General features: G+C 44.9%; 1 protein-coding gene across 2 annotated transcripts in view; it reads right to left on the bottom strand.

Annotated features, from left to right (window-relative positions):
• The window catches only part of Wwox (WW domain containing oxidoreductase), a 925,836-nt gene that overhangs the window by 636,092 nt on the left and 270,985 nt on the right, over positions 1-18,759 (bottom strand). For both annotated transcript variants that reach the window (XM_052167126.1, XM_052167125.1), the window contains exon 8: positions 15,224-15,488. In XM_052167126.1, coding sequence (XP_052023086.1) covers positions 15,224-15,488 — 265 coding nt within the window. The remainder of the gene's footprint in view (positions 1-15,223; positions 15,489-18,759) is intronic.

Consider the following 18,759-nt stretch of genomic DNA (forward strand, 5'->3'; position numbering starts at 1 on the left):
CCACCCCTAATTCACATACAGATGAAACCTGGTACCACCTATGGAAATCCACTGGCATGGGTGTAAGTTTATATGTATGTACTCTTATGCATGTGCATATCTGAAAAGATACACACGCATACATTTTAATGTCAGGGTGTCTTCACAGCCTGAATACTAACATTTACTGTTTTTATGCATTACACAGTAAGTTCGAAGGACTGCTGTGCTTTAAATGTGGGAGAAGAGAGTCAGTGGAAGACTGTTCTGGTTGAATACGAAATGAACACCGCACCGATAAGTGGGAGATAAGAGGGAAGAATGTGAGCACCTGATGCAGCCCTCAGGCCACAGCATACACCTTTATCTTCTGGGACTTTCCTGTTTTCCCCCTCCTAGAAACAAGGAGAGGAGAACCCCAACATGGAAAACTGAGTGTGTCACTGGGGTCCCCACAAATGCTATCAAAGCAGACACTTTATTAAAGTGCCTGTTAGACGCTCATGGCTTTGCACCTGGGACTAAAACATCACGCATGGAAAATTATAAACAACAATGATACTAAGTCAAGAAAAAGATGAAGCTGGAAGATAGCTCATCAGGACGCATGCGTACTGCTCTCCCAGAGCACTAGAATGGAGATTCCGCCACACAGCAGGCAGCTTATGACCCCCTCTAGCTTCAGCTCCAAGGAGGCCCAAAGCTCTCTCCTGGTCTCTGTGGGCAGCCACAGACACACACACAGACACACAGACACAGGCACACAGACATACACACATACACACAGATATACAGGCACACAGACACAGACACACACACACACACACACACACACACACGCACACGCATGCACACATACATGCAAACACATATGCATGCATAAAGAAAAATGTAAAATAAATAATAAAAATAGAGAAAAAAAAACATCCTGTACCTCTGACCACTACCTTTGGTAGAATTCACCTTTACTTGAATATGACACATATTCAAAGTGACACTTGCTAATGCTCTTTACCCAAAGACTCGTAAGAAGACATTCCTCTGGAAGAATGAAACTACTAACTGAGCCAAATGGAAACCTTTTCTATGCTGAATCTGCAGAGGAGCTTTAGTGGACGATCCCATCCTGAGAGGCATAACAGAGATCTGAGAAAAGCTATGGAAATGTGCGTTACTGATGACAATGACAAGAAAAGAAAGGGTCCGGGCAAGTACATGCAAATTACATGTATGTACACACATGCACTCAGAGAGAATGTTACAAGTCAGCCGGGATATACATTGAGTGCCTTGTATACACTGGAGATTAATATTGTAGGATAGGTACACACTGTGTGACATTTCAACATCAAATAAACCATCCCTCCGGTAGTATTACCTACTGCAGTGCCTGCAGAAGTGTTGCCAGACCTTGGGGAATAGACATCTTTTTTTTTTTCTCCAAACAATGCAAGCTAATCTTCCCAGGGGCTATCTGTCAACGCCAGGAGTGCTAATTTGATAGCTCCGTCATCAGATGGCATGGAGAATTTCATTACATATTTTAAATCACACTAACATGGTTTGCTAATGCTGGAATTCACTAAAAGGCCACAGCTTTTTAAATAACGAATGGCCACAATAATGGTATACATAATTTTAAAAAATGTCACATGTTGTCTTCTGCAGATCCTCTTCCTGGGGTCTTACATCGTTAGCTAACAATCATCAACACAAAGATCTATCGAGATGTTTTGGAGAGGATGCAGAGTCACATGTGAAGTCATTATTTGTAGAAATTAATAATATACCTGTCTGAGGGAAGAATATATATTAAATTACATTAGAATATTGTCATATGATAGATCCATCAGACATTCTTCAGGTTAGAGAAATTTAATTGTATTGCATAAAAAACAGAAGACAGAAAAAATATTTAGTGAAGCAATAAATTACTCTTAAAGATCAAATATTTTCCTTCCCTGGTTAATTTACGGCCACACGCTCACATGTACAGATCAGCAAATACATTCAGAAATGAGCATATCGCATATGCGTGCCTGCCCACCCAGTGCTCATGGTCACGCTACGCTACAAAATCTTGCTCCATCCAGTCACTACTGACTGTCATGGCTATTAGTTTTCCCACCTCAGTGCCTTCATCGCACAATGTATCTGTACATTCGTCCAGACTGTGGAGTGGCCTTGGGCAAAGCTATTTATCTGGCCCAGTTCCCCTGACGGTATAGGAGAATTATCTGCTGAGTGGTGGTATACACCAGTAGTTATCCCAGCACTTGGGTGACTGGGGCAGGAGATTTTTCAAGTTGGAGGCCAGCTACAACATGAGACCATATCTCTAGAATCAAGAAAATTAAGAATTGAAAGTCAGAAATGCCTTAACTCCTGGCACATAGCAGGTGCTCAATAAAAGGTGGCTAACTTAAAAACTCAGCCATCCACGCTGTCCCCACTGCTGCAAAACCTCTGTCCTCGCAGTCATCATCCTGACTCCGAGTCCTCACTGCCATCACCCCCACTGTCCTCAGCACCAACAAGAGCCAAAGACCTCAGCTCCATCACAAAGCCTTTGGTGGTATTTGTTGCCCACACCTCTGTGAAGGCTGATGCTCTCAATTTAGAATTGCCTAGAAGAGCAACCTCTTGGGTGCAATTCCAAAGGATCAGAGTGGCCATCGTTTACATGACAGTACCTGGTTACCATCCCAGGGCTGGGGAAGTGGAGGCAGGAGGATCCCTGGGACTCACTGCCCAACCGAGAGCTCCAGGCCATGGGTAGATGTCTCAAAGGGTTGGCAATTTATCTAAGCACAAGCTTCAAGGCTGTCCTCTGGCCGCCACACACACATGCGTATGAACAACAAACATACACACTTGTACCTACATATAGGCACACAAACACAGATTAAAACTAAAACAAAATAAAACAAACAAGATGCTGGTCTATATAGAAGGCTAGCTTGGGCCATATAGAAAAGCCAGCTTAGGCTTTTTCAAACAAACACTGAAAACCAATCAATGACTGGTATTATGAGTCATTCATAAAATACACTTTGAAAAAAACTTTCTAAATTTCTGAAGACAGAAATGGTTTTCTTAGAGTCTCTAGTTTATAGAGCATACTCTATAATTATATGACCGCTTTGGTTGAATGTGGCCAACACGGAACAAGATTCTAAAAGAACACATCAGGATAAAGTGACTTCCGGTCTGTAGGAAGAGATCCTTAGTGGTACACACCTTTAATCCCAGCACTTGGGAGGCAGAGGCAGGTGAGTCTCTATCAGTTTGGAGGGCAGTCTGCTTCACACAGTCCTCAAAACAGGAAGTTAAACACACTAAAGATTGACTCGAAAAAGCACAGAGGGATAAGCACTCCCAAAAGCAAATCCTGTTGAAAGGTCATAATCTAAAGGTCCTGTTGAAAGGGGTGTGGCCAGTCCTCCTAGACATCCCTTGCAATTAGGGATGAAAGGGCAGAGCTTCCTTAAGTTGCACCAGGTGGCCCAGGTTTGAGCCTTGCCTTCTCAGGACAACCCCCACTGCTGAATGAATGTCTTCTCTGTTTCATGGCATACAGAAAGACCTCCTGGGAAGAGGCTGCTGTTCCGTTCAGAGGCTGGATCCTCCTTCAGGTTCAAGGCCTTTCTGCTCTGTCTCGTTTTAACCGAACTGAGACAAGCACACTCCATTCACTCCCACCTGCCTTGGAGTCCTTGGTAAGTAGTCAGATGCTTAAAGATGCTTAGTACAGCCAGTCCTAGTAATGGCAAGGTGTTTGCACTGTCTCCCAGAACTACTTAATCAGCTAGAACTCTCAGGGGGACCCTCTGCTCCAATGACTTAATGATTCAATTACACATGGGAAACCTGCAGTGGTCAGGGGGAGCTGGAAGACCCTGAGCTCAGTTTCTGAGGGTTTTGTTTGTTTTGGCTTTGGATCTAAAAGGCCTCCAACTACCCTGGGGCCAATGATGAACCCAAGGGAACCTCTTCCTGCCCTGGTGAAGGGAGGAAAGATGAGACACGCCCAGGTAACATGCACCAGTGACTCAGAATCAGGGAGCCCAGGAGAATGGGTGTATTCTTTTCAAGCAGAACAATCCTGACAGCTTCATCCTGGACCTTTGAACAAAAGGACAGAAAGGAAGAGAGCTTCACTGCTCTCTGGGGTGTGGACTGGAGAATGCAATCCTCCCGGAGGAGGATGCTGTAGTTGTTTTCTTTTGAACATCTTCGCAAACCCTTATAGGAAAGCTGCTTGGGTTAACGGTGAGGTGAGATCTCAAACATGCTAATTTCGTTAGCTCTGTCTTTTATAGCTGCCTAGAGTCAACAGGGGGATCAGTGACACGCAGTCCACACAGGCACCAAGCTGAGATGCTCAATGCAGGAGAGGAAAAACAGACTTACCATGTTCACCTGCCTAAGAATATTAAAATATCAAAAAGGTTTTCCAGTTCCCTGATCTTTGTGGCTTTTTTTCTTTCCTTTAAAAGAGTGAGAATACTAAGAAAACATTAGGCTGGTCTCGGCAGTTGATGGACGGTATTTTTTTTGGATCTAGCAAATATGCTTTTTATAACTTTTCTCCAAAACGAGGAACTTTGTAGCTCAAGTTACTTGGACACTGAGGCTGTTTATTCTTCCCCCCTTTTTCTGATCAGTCAGAAGAGTTTTCTCTCTGTTCTTCAAATAAATAAGATTCCCCAGCTGAACAAACACCATATATTCTCGGGGATAACTCTGACTTCTTAAAGAACATTTCACTTTCTCTCTCTCTCTCTCTCTTTCTCGAAATGTAAATGATTCAAGAGACTTCAGGAGACCACATCACAGGAAACTCAAGAAGCAAATGTTGATCATGGGGTTAATCCTCTGGCTAATGCACGAAGAGGGAGAAAGCCTCCACTTGACAGAAATGGCTTGATATTTCTAGAGAATTCTGAAACTGACTGAATAAGATATTTTGTTAGAAAATGCAATGGGTAGGTATAGGCAATGGAGAAGAAAAAAAAACCTTTAATATTTAAAATCAACTTACTTTTTCTGAAAAAAGGAAAAAAGCAATACAAAAATGAAGTTTTCCTTCTTTACTTAGTTCTTTGTTCCAATAGTACAGCAGCCCAGAACGGTAGCAACTGATCCTAGAGAGGGTACCGAGCGAGCCTCGGGAAGCAGAATGATACTCCTTACAGGCTTGAGAGTGATTGGCAAGATCTATCTAGTTTCACTAAAAGAAATTAAGTTTCCGTGCAATTTTTAAAATTCCTATCTGACGACGACGGCAGCAGCCTGAGTTTCTTTGGAAAGAGAAAGCCGGCCGTCAGTTAATCCCTCTGCTGAAGCAATGCAAGATGGCCCACATCTTTACATTTGGGATGCAATTTGGGATGGAAGCCCAAGGTCCAAATCCTTCCATCTTCTTCATAAGGCTCCTTATTAAGGGGATCCATCTTATCTCCCACCACAGAGCAGAAATGCGTAAACATACACAGGAAAGGAGGCGGGTGCCTCGGACATCTCTCTCTGTCCAGTAATCAGCACGAGCAGATGATAGAAAGGATGTGATCAGTGGGGGTGAAGGCAAGAGGGAGCCACTGGCCACAAGTTCCATGGCTTCAGACAAGGAGCTCTGTGTCAGTGACTGTGAGGGCCCCGACCACGGTAACAGGACAACCAGAGAGAGAGAGAAGGAGGAGGAGGAGGAGGAGGAGGAGGAGGAGGAGGAGGAGGAGGAAGAGAAAGAAGAAGAAGAAAGAAGAAGAAGAAGAAGAAGAAGAAGAAGAAGAAGAAGAAGAAGAAGAAGAAGAAGAAGAAGAAGAAGAAAAAGAAACAAACCACTTAATGCAGCTCACACAAAACGGAGTAGGGTGTCAAACTGTGGTTGGCTTGCACAGGGTGTGCTTCTGCCTGGCTAGGGGACACTGGGGCCCTGTGTAGTACCCACACTATATACCACTCTCTTATCCTTGACCCTGGTGCATGGCATGTCTAAATAGTTCTGTGTTCCATACCTGACTCACCATTCAGCTCACTGAGATACTATCAGCTTGTCTATAAGGTTGGACACTGTAAATGGCGAAGACTCCATTAGGTAAGACCAGATATAAAGTGGTAAACCCTTAGCTGGTTCCTACAGAACATTTCTTTCTTTCTTCGAGAGAACAGAGTTGTTCTAAAAAACAAATTGTAACTTGGGTTTGAGTCTTCTCTATTTATGTTAGAAAAACATCACCTTACACCTCACGGGGGTGGGGGTGGGGGGAATCAATATATCCAGAAAGTTATACAGAGATTGGTGCTCGTGGAAGAACATTCTAGAAAATTGTGGGACAACGCAAGCTCTGGGCATTTGTTTAATCGTGCTGGCCTCCAGCATCTAAACTGCATTGAGGCCAAAAATTACTGGAAAGAAGTATGAAATTGGAGAAAAGGAAGTGAAAGGGGGAGGATCAAAGGCACCAGGGCTTGAATAGAGAAGCAAGGGGAGGAACAGAGGAGAGGAGCTACCCAACTGCCAGTGGGTCTGTGCGAGACAAGAAGAGGGAGAGAAAGCTGGTGGCTTTCAAATCTTGGTTAAATGTTCATTAAGTGATTTGTCACACACATTAAGGGAAGACGGTTGCTTTTCTCCTGCCGGGTGTTCATTCAGGAACAAAGACTAAGTTAGACTTGAAACGGGGTGTGTGTGTGTGTGGTGTGTGTGTGTGTGTGAGTGTGTGTGAGAGAGAGAGAGAGAGAGACAGACAGACAGACAGACAGAGACAGAGACAGAGACAGAGAGACAGAGTCAGAGACACAGAGAGACAGAAACAGAGAGAGACAGAGACAGAGACAGAGACGAATATTTCTTCTTAAAGTTGAGGTGAGTTGTCAGTAGGGACCAAGCAAGCGGCCCCCCAGAAGGCTAAAACTCACCCAAGGTCCTTGACTCCAGCATGCTAGAAGATCACGTCAATGCTAAAATGTCATCCTACATAGACATACAACACACATGCACAAACACATATAGACAGACATGCTCAGACATGCATGTGCATACACATACATACACAAAAATGGACATATGTACATGTATACACATAAACATACACAAAACAAAGATACATACACAAAACATACACATATACATATACCCACATATATCCATATGTGTTCATGCACAGTAACCAAGGGAGGCAGCAGATATGTTCATCAGGGCAACCCCTGCACAGTGTGTATTTATACCTAAAGGGGATGGGGGGGTGTTGTATTTATCAGTCACACACCCACAAAACTGAGTTGAAGCTGTAGTGTGTGGAGGAAAGTCACAGTAACTGCCCATCAAGTGTGGTGGCTTGGCTGTGAGGTGTTTCGGCATCCCTGATGCTTGATGGTAGGTTTTGGAGCCCCAGGGAAGAGATTACAACCCACCCCCACTTCCAGCTCAAGTTCTGTTTCCTGGTTGCCACTGTGGAACAAACAGCCACCCCATGCTTCCCCGGCCATGGACAGAGTTTGCCACCATGCGATCTAGGTTAGTCACAGGGTTGCAGGTCGAAGAAAACAGTGAGTTTCCATGTGCATCTGACATGAAACCTTCACAATGCCAGTGTCTCACCACAGGGCAGCGCTAAGACGGTGTGATGTTTACCAAATATCTTCATAAGCTTGCTGGTCTTCGAACTCCATGCAGTCCGTAAGACCTGGTGTGTCACCAGAATCTTAATGAAGGTGTGAAACTTGCTCCTGAGTTAGGACAGAGGGGAATTGGTATTTGATACTAGAGCTGCGGGACTCCGGAACATTCCCTAAGGGTTCCGCGGCTCTCTAGCTCTCAATGCAAATAATCTTCCTTCCAAACATGCTTCTCTGGGGGGAATCCAATGTTGTGGCTTGCAGCCACGTGCCTGGGGGCCTTTGGCTCTGGCCCCAGCTACCCCAATATGCTGAGGCTATGAGACCTGGCCTCAGCACTTCTTATGCACTGTGAACTGTAGTCCCTCCCTACCTCAGAGAGACTGGAGGCAAGGAGCACACCCCTGCCGGTCCTTTATGATGATGCAAGGGCAAAGCCGCCATGTTTGAATATCAAATGAAAACATATATGTCTCATATGTCTTGCAAGGCTACAGCTGTGGAAAGGTTGGGAAATATAACTGTCTGGCTCCTGACACTTTAGTCAGCGTGGAACCTGTGCTTTTGAGGAACTCCAAGGAACTTCCTGCCTTTTTTTCTTTTCTTTTTATGACATCATGTGGCCAAACCCTTGTTCTAATCTGAGAGACCTTGAATGCTTCCGCGGTATGAGGCCAGATGAGCAGAGTGGTTAAGAGTGGAAGTGATGGGCTATTCCAGAATGAAAATTTTATTCGGAGAGAACATGTAGCTGGGCTGACTGGAGCTGGGGCTGGTTGACTGGAACCGAGAACCCAGGTTCCATCTGATTGATTCTCATAGGCCCTCATGGCCACGCTGTTAAGTAGACAGTTTAAGCCACTGGATGGCTGTGATCCTTCTGTTTCACAAAAAGATACTTCTGTACTTTTGCTAGCCTCCCGTCCGCCAGGAACAGGGATACTTGACTTAATTTCGGACAGTGGGAGCAGGGCAAGATGACTCACTGTAAGGAATAAATGTAAGCCATATAACAGAAATGACAAATGTAACCCAGTCCAGAGTGTGTGAGTGTGTGTGAAATGTGAGAAGGTAAACGCCCTAAGAGAATGCCTCAATTTTGATTGCCCAAGAAGTTACCTTGGTCTGGAATGTGTGTGTGTGTGTGTGTGTGTGTGTGTGTCTATGTGTGTGTGTGTGTGTGTCTATGTGTGTGTGTGGAGATGATAAGGCCTAGTGTCAGATAAAGTAGTGCTAAAGGCCTGAGCTGAAAGAAACTTAAAAACCCTGGTCTGGTAGCTAAGGTTAGCTCATTCCTGAGGGCCTAACGGAGACTTGTGTTAGGACTGATTCATTCCTGGAGCCAGCCCAGACACCCTGACTCTGGACTGAGGCTCTAGCGGAATCCAAATCACAGTGAAGAAATGCTTGCAGTTCCATCGGAACTAAGCTACTGCACTTACCAGACCTGAGGTGAGAGTGTGTGTGTGAATGAATGCAATCCCTTTCCACTTTATATTTGTTCATTGTTGCTTATGAATAAATACTAGTGTAACCTGATCCTCAAGTCACAGGTACTCTCTTTCTCTCACTGTCAGCGCCATCCCTAAACCTGACTAGTGGCACTCACAGGCCCGCTGTGAGTCAGAATGTCCTTCTTATGGAGGAAGGACAGTGGAGAATCCCACCTCCCCACCTTGCCTTCAGAACGTGTACAGGATGCAGTGGTCATCACTGATGTAGGCACTTCAGTAATCATTGAGTGAAACCCAAGATAGCCCTGAAAGGCACTTCCCACTTGAGGGGCCAGACATACCCCCGGATGCCTCAGGGTTTCAGAATCTACGAACAAATTAAATAAGACCCCCAGATCTTATTCCAGCCATCTTCCCATGTGAATTAAGAGCTCGCAGCTCATAGTCACTGAACCGATACAGAAATTTGACCTAAGGCAGGTTGAATTATTACAAAATGACTGAAGAGAAAGAGGGGAGCCAAGCTTTAAAACAACCGCCCAAAGATTCCAAGTTCTTGACTCTTTTGAAATCTGCCATATGCACTGACCTTGGGACTAAACAAACACCACGAACTTTAAAGCTCTGGACAGAATGGAAAGCTAACTAATGAGTGCTGGACCACTGATCACTAGGAAGGGAAGAGGGCTGGTCTGAGGCTGCAAGGAGGTGGCCCTCTGTAAGGTGAGACCTGAGCCACTGGAGGAGCCGTGGTGAGAGAGCTCACGTGTGGCCCGGCCACAGAGCTCCCAAAAGTCCACTTTACTGCCATCCTTTGGGTTGGGGGTGGAGGGACACAGAAATCAGAGAATTCCACTCATGCTCAGAAAGCTCAAAATACAAAGATTAACATGGAGTATGGATTTCCACTTTGCAGAGTATATATTTTTTTTCTCAACTGAAAAGAAAAGAAAAAACCAATGAAGGAAGAAAGAAAACGGAAAACTGGAAAGCCCCTGTTAGTCCCTTCTCTCCTTGTACGGGACTCGCCAATATACCAATAAAAATTCAGACACGAGGTAGGCCCTTGAACGCACCTCCGGAGTAGCCGGCTACAGGCCTTTGAGGGATGTATTTTGTTAAAATAGTAATTTAAAGAACAAATCAACATTTATTAGGCCCTTCGTTATGCCTTAAAGTTGTACAACTATAAATCACTGGGCCGCAGGTTATTCAAGGGCAGAGCTGCCCAGCTTGGCACAGCGGAAGGTTAGGAGAGCGTTATGTTGTGCTTTCTCTGCTTGTAATTTATAGCTCTGCAATGGGACCCAGCATTGCGGGGCCCATCCATTAGCCGGGTAGCCACACATCTGTGACGGCTCCCTACAAAGGCAGCCTTTTCGTGGCCACAGGAAGAGAAACCCAATCCTTTCAGAAGATCTACAAACTCAAGCCATTTTTTTTTTTAAAAAAAGTGAACTGATATGAAAACACAGTTCCCTAAAACATCTGCTAGGTTCTTGTTACTCCAACACATGATATTCTTTCCGACAGTTACCTGCCAACACAAATATTTGGTTGCTCCAAACACCCTTAGAGGCACGTGACTGTGTTCAACTTGAAATTTACATGCCGAGCCACAGAGGGTTGGCTTGGCCCTGAGACCTCTGGCAAGGAGGTTGTTTACCAGAGTTCAAAACTAATGTGGAAAAAAAAAAAAGAGGGGAGTGGGTCAAGAAGGTGCTGTCAAATGTTTTAAAGAGGAAACGTAACGACACAATCAGACACGCTTGGCGGGGGGTGCTATGGTGTGTTTGGCTAAGGAAATGGAGCCGGAAGGGGTTCTGGAGGCAAGAATGGCATTTTCTTGAACAGGATAGGTAGGTAGGCTCTCAGAGCTTTTTTAGGCCAAGATGTAAGTCATTCTGACCCCAAAGGCCAGGTTTAGGTTAATTATGATGACATTTGCATGCATAGCTATACCATGTATGCTCACATATAGCACACACATTAATATACATAAAACACAGCTTAGAGGCAGAGATGTCAACACAAAGTTCCTCTGTGATGGGACTTCATCGTGCAAACACTCAGCAAACTTTGATTTCCTTTAAGACATTTTAGGGGCTGCTACTGGAAAAACATCTTGGCTTAACCAACATTTAAAACAGCATATTTCCATTATGCTCCTTCTTTTTATTTTACCATAAATTTGAGGCAGGAGGAATAATCACCTCTCTCCCAGAACCCCTAGGACACTTGTCCTGTGGCCCTCTGGAGGAAGAGGGTGGTGGCAGAGACATGACCTTGCCGGTAGGGGGCGCTGTGCTGAGAATTAGTTCCCGCGAGTTTCTCATTAGTGATTATTATACTGCAGGATGCCCAAATGCAAAAATTAATTAATTTCAAAGTGATAATGCATTTACAGCAACAATTAGAAACGTATAACTGTAAAAGGGCAACATTTAAAAGACATATTACATTTAATAAAGTTGCACGAGAGCATCCAATTGTAAAATTACTGATCTGCAACAATAGTCCTTAAAGAGCCACTTAAAATAGCCCGACTCCATGAAGGGTGACCTAATTACGGTAACTAAAATCACCATAGTCACAGCGAGTCACAGCAAATAAAGAAGGGACGTTGATATTAAAACACTGCTGTTTACTGCATACAGGGGCTGGCTGCAGGGAGGAGGGGTGGCTGGGCTTTCTGAGTGCCAGGCAGGGTGGTATTTTTTCCTCCCTGGGCCTTGTGCAATGGAGAGGATACCCAAGCTATGCCCATGCCACATGGAAGAACACTTTTAGTAAGTAATGGGGAAGGGACTCTGAAGTACAATAGAGTCCTAGCCTAGAGTTACCTGGGTGATAAATGGCATGGCTGGCATTTCAGAATCCCTCCTTTATGTGGGATGGGAACTTGGATACAGGTGATTTGTGTCTCAGAACAGGGCTCTGTGGAAATGGCAGGAGCGCACCCATTGTCCAAGACACACATGTCTCATCACAGTGCAAGCAATGAGAGGACTGTGAGGGAGATGGCTTGAGAGAGCGACCCTTGTGGTCAGTCAGATCTGCCCCGCTGGACATGTGACCTGTCCCAGCTCTACCACTCCTGCTGCTTTCTCCTTTTCTTGCTGCAGAGTCCTGTATACTTTCAGTAGAGCAGAGAGTGGTGGGTTCACTTTGACAAGGAAGTGCTGGGTTCATTCTTCTTCCTCCCAATCTCCCTCCTCCCTCTTCCCTCCTCCCTTCTGAGCTCCCTCTTCCCTCCTCCCTTCTCCTGGGCTCCCCCTTCTCTCCTCCCTTCTGAGCTCCCTCTTCCCTCCTCCCTTCTGAGCTCCCTCTTCCCTCCTCTCTTCTCCTGGGCTCCCTCTTCCCTCCACCTGTACTCCCTCCTCCTCCCTCGTCTTGAGCTCCATCCTCCCCCCTGAAGAACCCAGCAACAGGGAAGTCGATGCCAAAATACCAGCAGCCATCTAGACAGGTCACTATTATCATGGAGAACCTAAACAAGACTATGTGTTCCACAATCTCATTAATCTCTACACCTAGGTTTGGAATCCTGGCCAGGGCTACATAGTGAGGTACTGCCTCAAAAACAAGCATGTCCACACAAAGGAAAAAAGCCAACAGCAGCAGCTAACGCGTGATGAAGAGATACCAAGTGCTGCTTCCTAAGCAATTAGGAAGATGAGAAGAGAAACTCCCAGCCACTGGCATTCCTGGAGACTAGACAGGTAGGTCTGAGACCCCTACCTCAGGTTCTTCTATGCCACCTTCCTGTCTTGTTGGGAAACTTACTCCTGGAGTGATCAAGGCAAAGACAGAGCCAGCTAACCTCCCTCTATACCCACCACCAGACTCCCTATTATCATAACTAAAATCACCATAGTCACAGCAAATAGAGTTGTCTGATTTATTTTCATTTTTATCCCATGACCCTTGTTGTGTCTGACCTCCACACTGAGATATGAGAGAGAACTTTCTAGAAACAGGTAGTGCTCACAAAATCAAGAGTAACTGAGGACAAGGAGAGAAGGGTTATACAACAGGTGGCATACACAGCACGCTCACAGGACAGGGCCACATGACAGGTGTGACTACTTGTACCATCCATATCAAGTCTCAATTACTATAAGTAGACAATGGGTCTTGATCAGGAGAAGTGTTAAGGAGAGCCACTTCTACTGTGCCAGGCATCTGTTTGCTGCCCCTGCCACCACCAGAAAGATAGCTGGTCTTATGGTATGTCTAAAGACCCACTTTTGATCATTAAAAAAAAAAAAAAAAACCCAGTATCAGTAACTACCCAGGATATACAAATTCAAAGGAAAATACTTTTATTATTTATCTCATGTGTGTATTTGTGGAACATTCACATGTATGCATATGTGTGGTGGTATGCACACCCATGGGTTTCATGTATATAAATTTGCTGCAGGATATTTGACCACACTGTGAAGCCCAAGATCGTGCGGTTTACTGGAAAAACCTATTTCTAGTTGTGGTGCAGCTCAGTCTGAGTGCACACGTTTAATCCCTCTGGCTGGAATACAGACGCACCCTTAGCAAACACTGTTAATCCTAAACAATGAAAGTAAAGTTGGTTTGTAGTGAAAGCACCATGTTTGAAAGTGATGTCTAATTGAGTGGCAGACAAAGTGACAAATCAGAGAAAGATCTGGCAGACTAGAATATGGGCCAATTCTCACAAGAGAGGAAAGAGAAGCTGCTTCAGAGGCAGTGCAAAGAAAGAAAGAAGACAGGAAGCAGTTTTACCAGACAGCTGTACAGAGACATGTTGCAGAGAGAAAGAAAACAATCTAGACACAGGTGGAGACAGAGTAAGCCAGAGGATGAGAAGGAGCCAGAAGATTAGAACAGATTGACACGGTCAGTATGAGGCCACGCAGAGCGATTCAGTAAGAAACTGAGAGAAGCCAGATTGAATCAGTCTGCACGGAAAAGAATTTGAGGCAGAGCTCAGAAGGAACAAGTCAGAGGTCAGCTTCTTCAGCAGCAGGTCTCAGAGGCTGAAAACATTCTAGGTCTAGATAAGATTGTACAGAGGCTAGACGCTTCCAGGACTAGGCCTAAGTTAGCAGACAGAGGCAGTAAGACTCAGAGATGATAATTATTTCAGGCAAATAAAAGTTATTTTTACATAAGTCAGAGGTTGATGTTGGTTGGGTACTTCTTTTAACACTCTACTATATTTCTGATCTATCTATCTATCTATCTATCTATCTATCGGCAGGCTTCTGACAGCACCTGTAACTTCAGGCCCCAAGAGATCCAATCACAGGATGCTAACCCTGGGGTTGCCACTGTGTAGGGCCACCCAGCTCTCACCTGTCTACTGGGATCTGAATCCAGTTTGTAATTCTTATTCAGAACATGCTCATCCCGCTAAGCCATCTCCCTGGCTCCAAGTTCAGAGGGGTGACTGAGTGAGGATGCTGTGTAACATGCACTTCCTTTAGTCAAGTGACACTGGGTTAATGAATTCACAGAAGAGGTTTTACACACCATTGATAAAACAACCGACGAAAATGGAAAATCTTCACATTCAGCTTTGTGAATACTTCAGTTCTAACCGCAGCGGTGTGATTCATCCAAGAGATTTGTCTTCAGGGATATGAAGGAAAAACCACACTCGAGCCACAAAGCCTTCTTCAGGAAGGATCTATACCCAGACCTCCATTACAAGAAGCATCTAGAATATCCGGTACAAAAACCTCACCGAACCAAGAAGAACAGTATCTACTAACACTCTCTAATCCACATTTTCAGCTAACACAAAGCATACATAACTAGTTCTATTTTTCCACAGAGTAGACTTCGGGAGTTTGTGAATCAAAGCAGAAATCACATTGAGAGAAAACAAACCATTATTGTGCCCCTCACCCCAAACCTCCAAGATTTTTCAGGTGTTCTCTACCTAATACTGACAACCAACATCTATTATCCAAGCCAAGTCCATGGTAGAGCAACACGCACAATCTAAACACGACGGATGTAATGACGAGCCTTTGCTAAACAGGCCAAATGCTGTTTCACTCAACACCAGGCCCTTGACAGCCGGTGACAATGAGATCACAACCAGACATGCAGGTCTGTGTTTCCGGGCCTTCCTGTGACTCCGACTGAAGGCGTCTGGGAGGTCCCAGAAGCCAGGCACTTACCATGGACTTGGTGAACGGCCTGGCCAGGGTGAACAGCAGCTTGTACACCCACGAGTGGCGATGGATGGCTGAGTACATCATGTTTCCAGGGTGCACGGCATTGGACGTAACCCCGCGTGGGGAGAGGCGGCGGTGAAGCTCATTGGAGAAGAGGAGATTGCAGAGTTTGGATCTGTTGTAAGCCAGCATGGCCCAGTAGTCACTCCTTGACGGAGACAGGCGGCTGAGGTCAAGTTTCCCGGAGGAGTCATTAATATCTGTAAATCTGAAAAACAGAGGGCACGACATGGAACACAGACGATGCAGCTTCTCACGGGGCTTTGGATTTTGTTTGGAATCTGTGCAACCCATAGAGATTTGTTCTAGAGGAGCTCACAATCACAGCCCTTAAAAAGCAGCAGATGGTGACTTAACACACTGCCAATTAATTTGACCCAAAGAGGAAGAACAAGCCCTACTGCCCACGAGTGCAGTAGGCCAAATAAACCCAAGGTTCACTGAACCTCCAACTACATATTTCAAGCCTGTAGCTGCAATACACAGAATGCTCAGGCAGGAGAATCACCCTGAACTTGGGGTTAGCCTGTGCTATCATGAATTCCAGACTAGATGTAGTTTCAATATAAGATCTGAAATCAAGTCAAAATCTGTGTGTGTGTGTGTGTGTGTGTGTGTGTGTGTGTGTATGTCACACACTCACACTCAAGATCTTCAACCACAAGCTCAAGGATAAAGGATAATTAAATGGAAACAAGCTTTAGATAAAAGGTAGATGCATTAGGAAAGCAATATCACATTCCTAACCTTTGGCAGGGTTTTCCTGATTATTTCAGCCAGATGCAAAAGTTCTGTGTGTTTTCATTTGAGCATCCAAGTTAATGCAGATGAGCCATCTTGCCTCCAAGACTCTTTTCCAGATTAAAAATTAATGATCATAAAAGGGTTGTAACCTTGGCGAGGTGCCATCGAAAGTCTTTCGCGTGTAAAAAATTAAATGTAAACAAAGCCAGAAACGGTTCTGGCTGAGTCTACCATTATTTTTGAGCATGGGCATGGCAGTGGATACTCACAAATCAAAGTAACTAAGTGATGCTTTATAATAGAGTCTGACAGAGCCATTGAACACTAGCTGTGTGCTTCCGTTGTACCTCCTTTTCTCGTTGTCAGAAAAATAAATAAATAACTAGGAAGCAATGACTGTTTTACAAAACACAGATCATAAGAAGCAACCAAGAAGGAATGTCCTAGACAGTGTCATAGTTGTTCAAGGACTCTCCACACTTGCCTTCATTAGGTTAACTTTGGGCATTGACTAGGAGCCCCTGGTCAGTCTTAATTCTACTGTGAAGAAATAAGATGACCAGAAAGAGAGGTTGTATTTGGATTATGCTCATCATCAATGGGAGTCAAGACAGGAACTCAAACAGGGCAGGAACCTGGCGGCAGGAGGCTGATGCAGAGGGAGTAGAGCTACTTACTGGCTTGCTCAGACTGCTGTTTTATAGAATCAGGACCACACCATGGGTTGGGCCCTCCCTATCGATCACTAATTAGGGAAAGCTTGCCTACAACCCCAGTTTATGGAGGGATTTTCTCTCCTTCCTCTCAACGACTAGCTTGTGTCAAGTTGATAGAAAACTACCCAGCATAATTAACCATTTGTCCACAGGCACTGGGAAGCCACACCCTTTCCTTTCGCATCCGCCCCTACAATCTTACAATAAACACATAGATAACTTTAAGTCTCACAGTCTTTATAAATTCAGACACTTTTAAAATTCAGTCTCTTCAAAAATTCAATGTCTCATTTAAAAATCCAAAATCTCCCTGAAAATTTAGCCACTCATCTATGGGCTCCTGCAAAACCCAAACTGAGTTAAATACTTCCTTACATTGAGAGCCAAGAACCAGTGCACAGTCACAATCTGAACAAAGCAAAACCAAATCCCAACAGAATAAATAACTCAGTGTCCCGATATATGCCATTCACTCTCTGTCTTCTAGGCTCCTGTGAGAGGCTGGGGTCACTTCTCTGACTCCGCCCTTTGCAACACACACAGCTTTTCTTCTAGGCATTCAGATGACCAGACAAAGGAGGACATTTCTCACTCAAACCACCAGTGCAGGGGGCAGTCACATTAATGGAAGTTAATTACTCCTGCCCCATGACTCAGTGACACTGGCTTCAGATGCTGAATGCTGAGATTCTGAAATCTGCAAAGCTTGTGTCACCAAGGGAATGGCAGTGACAAATGGCAAGTGCCCCTTATTACAACAAAATCTGGGTCTGAGTCTCACTTTAAAGGAAACACTGCCCGTGAGGATCGCCCTCTCCAAGTTCTGGGTTACACATTGGCAGGTGGTGTCTCCTGGTGTTAGGATGGATCCCGGCTGGCTTCCTGAGGGCAGATCACTGGAGTTATGCATATTATCTATTGCTTCTTTACTGCTGCAGATGGGACATTGGGCCTCACTGGCCAGAAGCTCCTGGAGGTCCCACTAGTTTATGCTGCCAGTTTTTATCGAAGTGGGAAGGCCGGGCACACGTCCTGTCTATCCACTCAGAAGTGTGGGAGGGTCCAGGGTATGACCCATCACTCTGGCTGCTCAAGAGGCAGCAAGGCAGCTCTTCAAGGCCAACTGCTCTGACTTCAAGTTGAGAGTCTGGCAAAGTCAAAGAAGGTCTGAGCAGTGTCCCTGTCAGCCACATAGAAGCCAGCTGATGCCTGCTCTCTAGACACTGAGTGCCCCTGATGGGCCCATCTTCTGTTTCTTTACATATGTCTCTGTTTCATCCGAAACAATTCTTAATTCCAAAAACAAAACAATGAGAACGGACTTGCATAGATAACAGCCTGTGTGTTTGACGAGCAGGAATAAGCTTGCACAGGAAATTCTCTGTGTGTGTAACTGTTCATCCATGGTGTGTGTCTGTGATGAAGTGTACATATGTGGCTGTGTGGCTGCACACTTATGATGGGGTGGCTTTTCTCTACGGTTGTGTGGTTCGTGTGTGACTGGGATGTAGGTCTCTCTGTGACTCTGTGTGGCTTCCTGTGGTTGTGTGTGTGACTGTCTATATGACACAATGTGTGGCTGTGTGTGTGACAGTGTGTGTGTGCGTGTGTGTGTGTGTGTGTGTGTGTGTGTGTATGTGTGTGAGGATATGGCACTGTGGATGAGATTATATAACTTTGTGATTCTATGTGGTTTTCTTTCCCTGATTGTGTGTGATTTTATGTGTGTTTATATGTCTGAGAGTTTACATATGTGAGGTTGTAGTGGGGTACAATTGTATGTGAGATTATGATAGTGTGTGTCTGCATGTGTGTGGTTATGTGTATGATACTCTACACATGTAGGACTGTGGGGAAGAATTGAGTGTAGAACTCAGGGTGACTGGTTGTGTGGGGTCCCACATGTTACTGCATGGATGGAACTGTACGTGTGTGACTGTCTCTGAATGTGCATACCCATCTGTCTCCTCACACTGCTGGGGCTGTTTGAGAATGGTGCAACTGGAACTCTGTTCTCGT

This window comes from Apodemus sylvaticus, chromosome 21 (genome assembly GCF_947179515.1).
Source record: "Apodemus sylvaticus chromosome 21, mApoSyl1.1, whole genome shotgun sequence".
NCBI lineage: Eukaryota > Metazoa > Chordata > Mammalia > Rodentia > Muridae > Apodemus > Apodemus sylvaticus.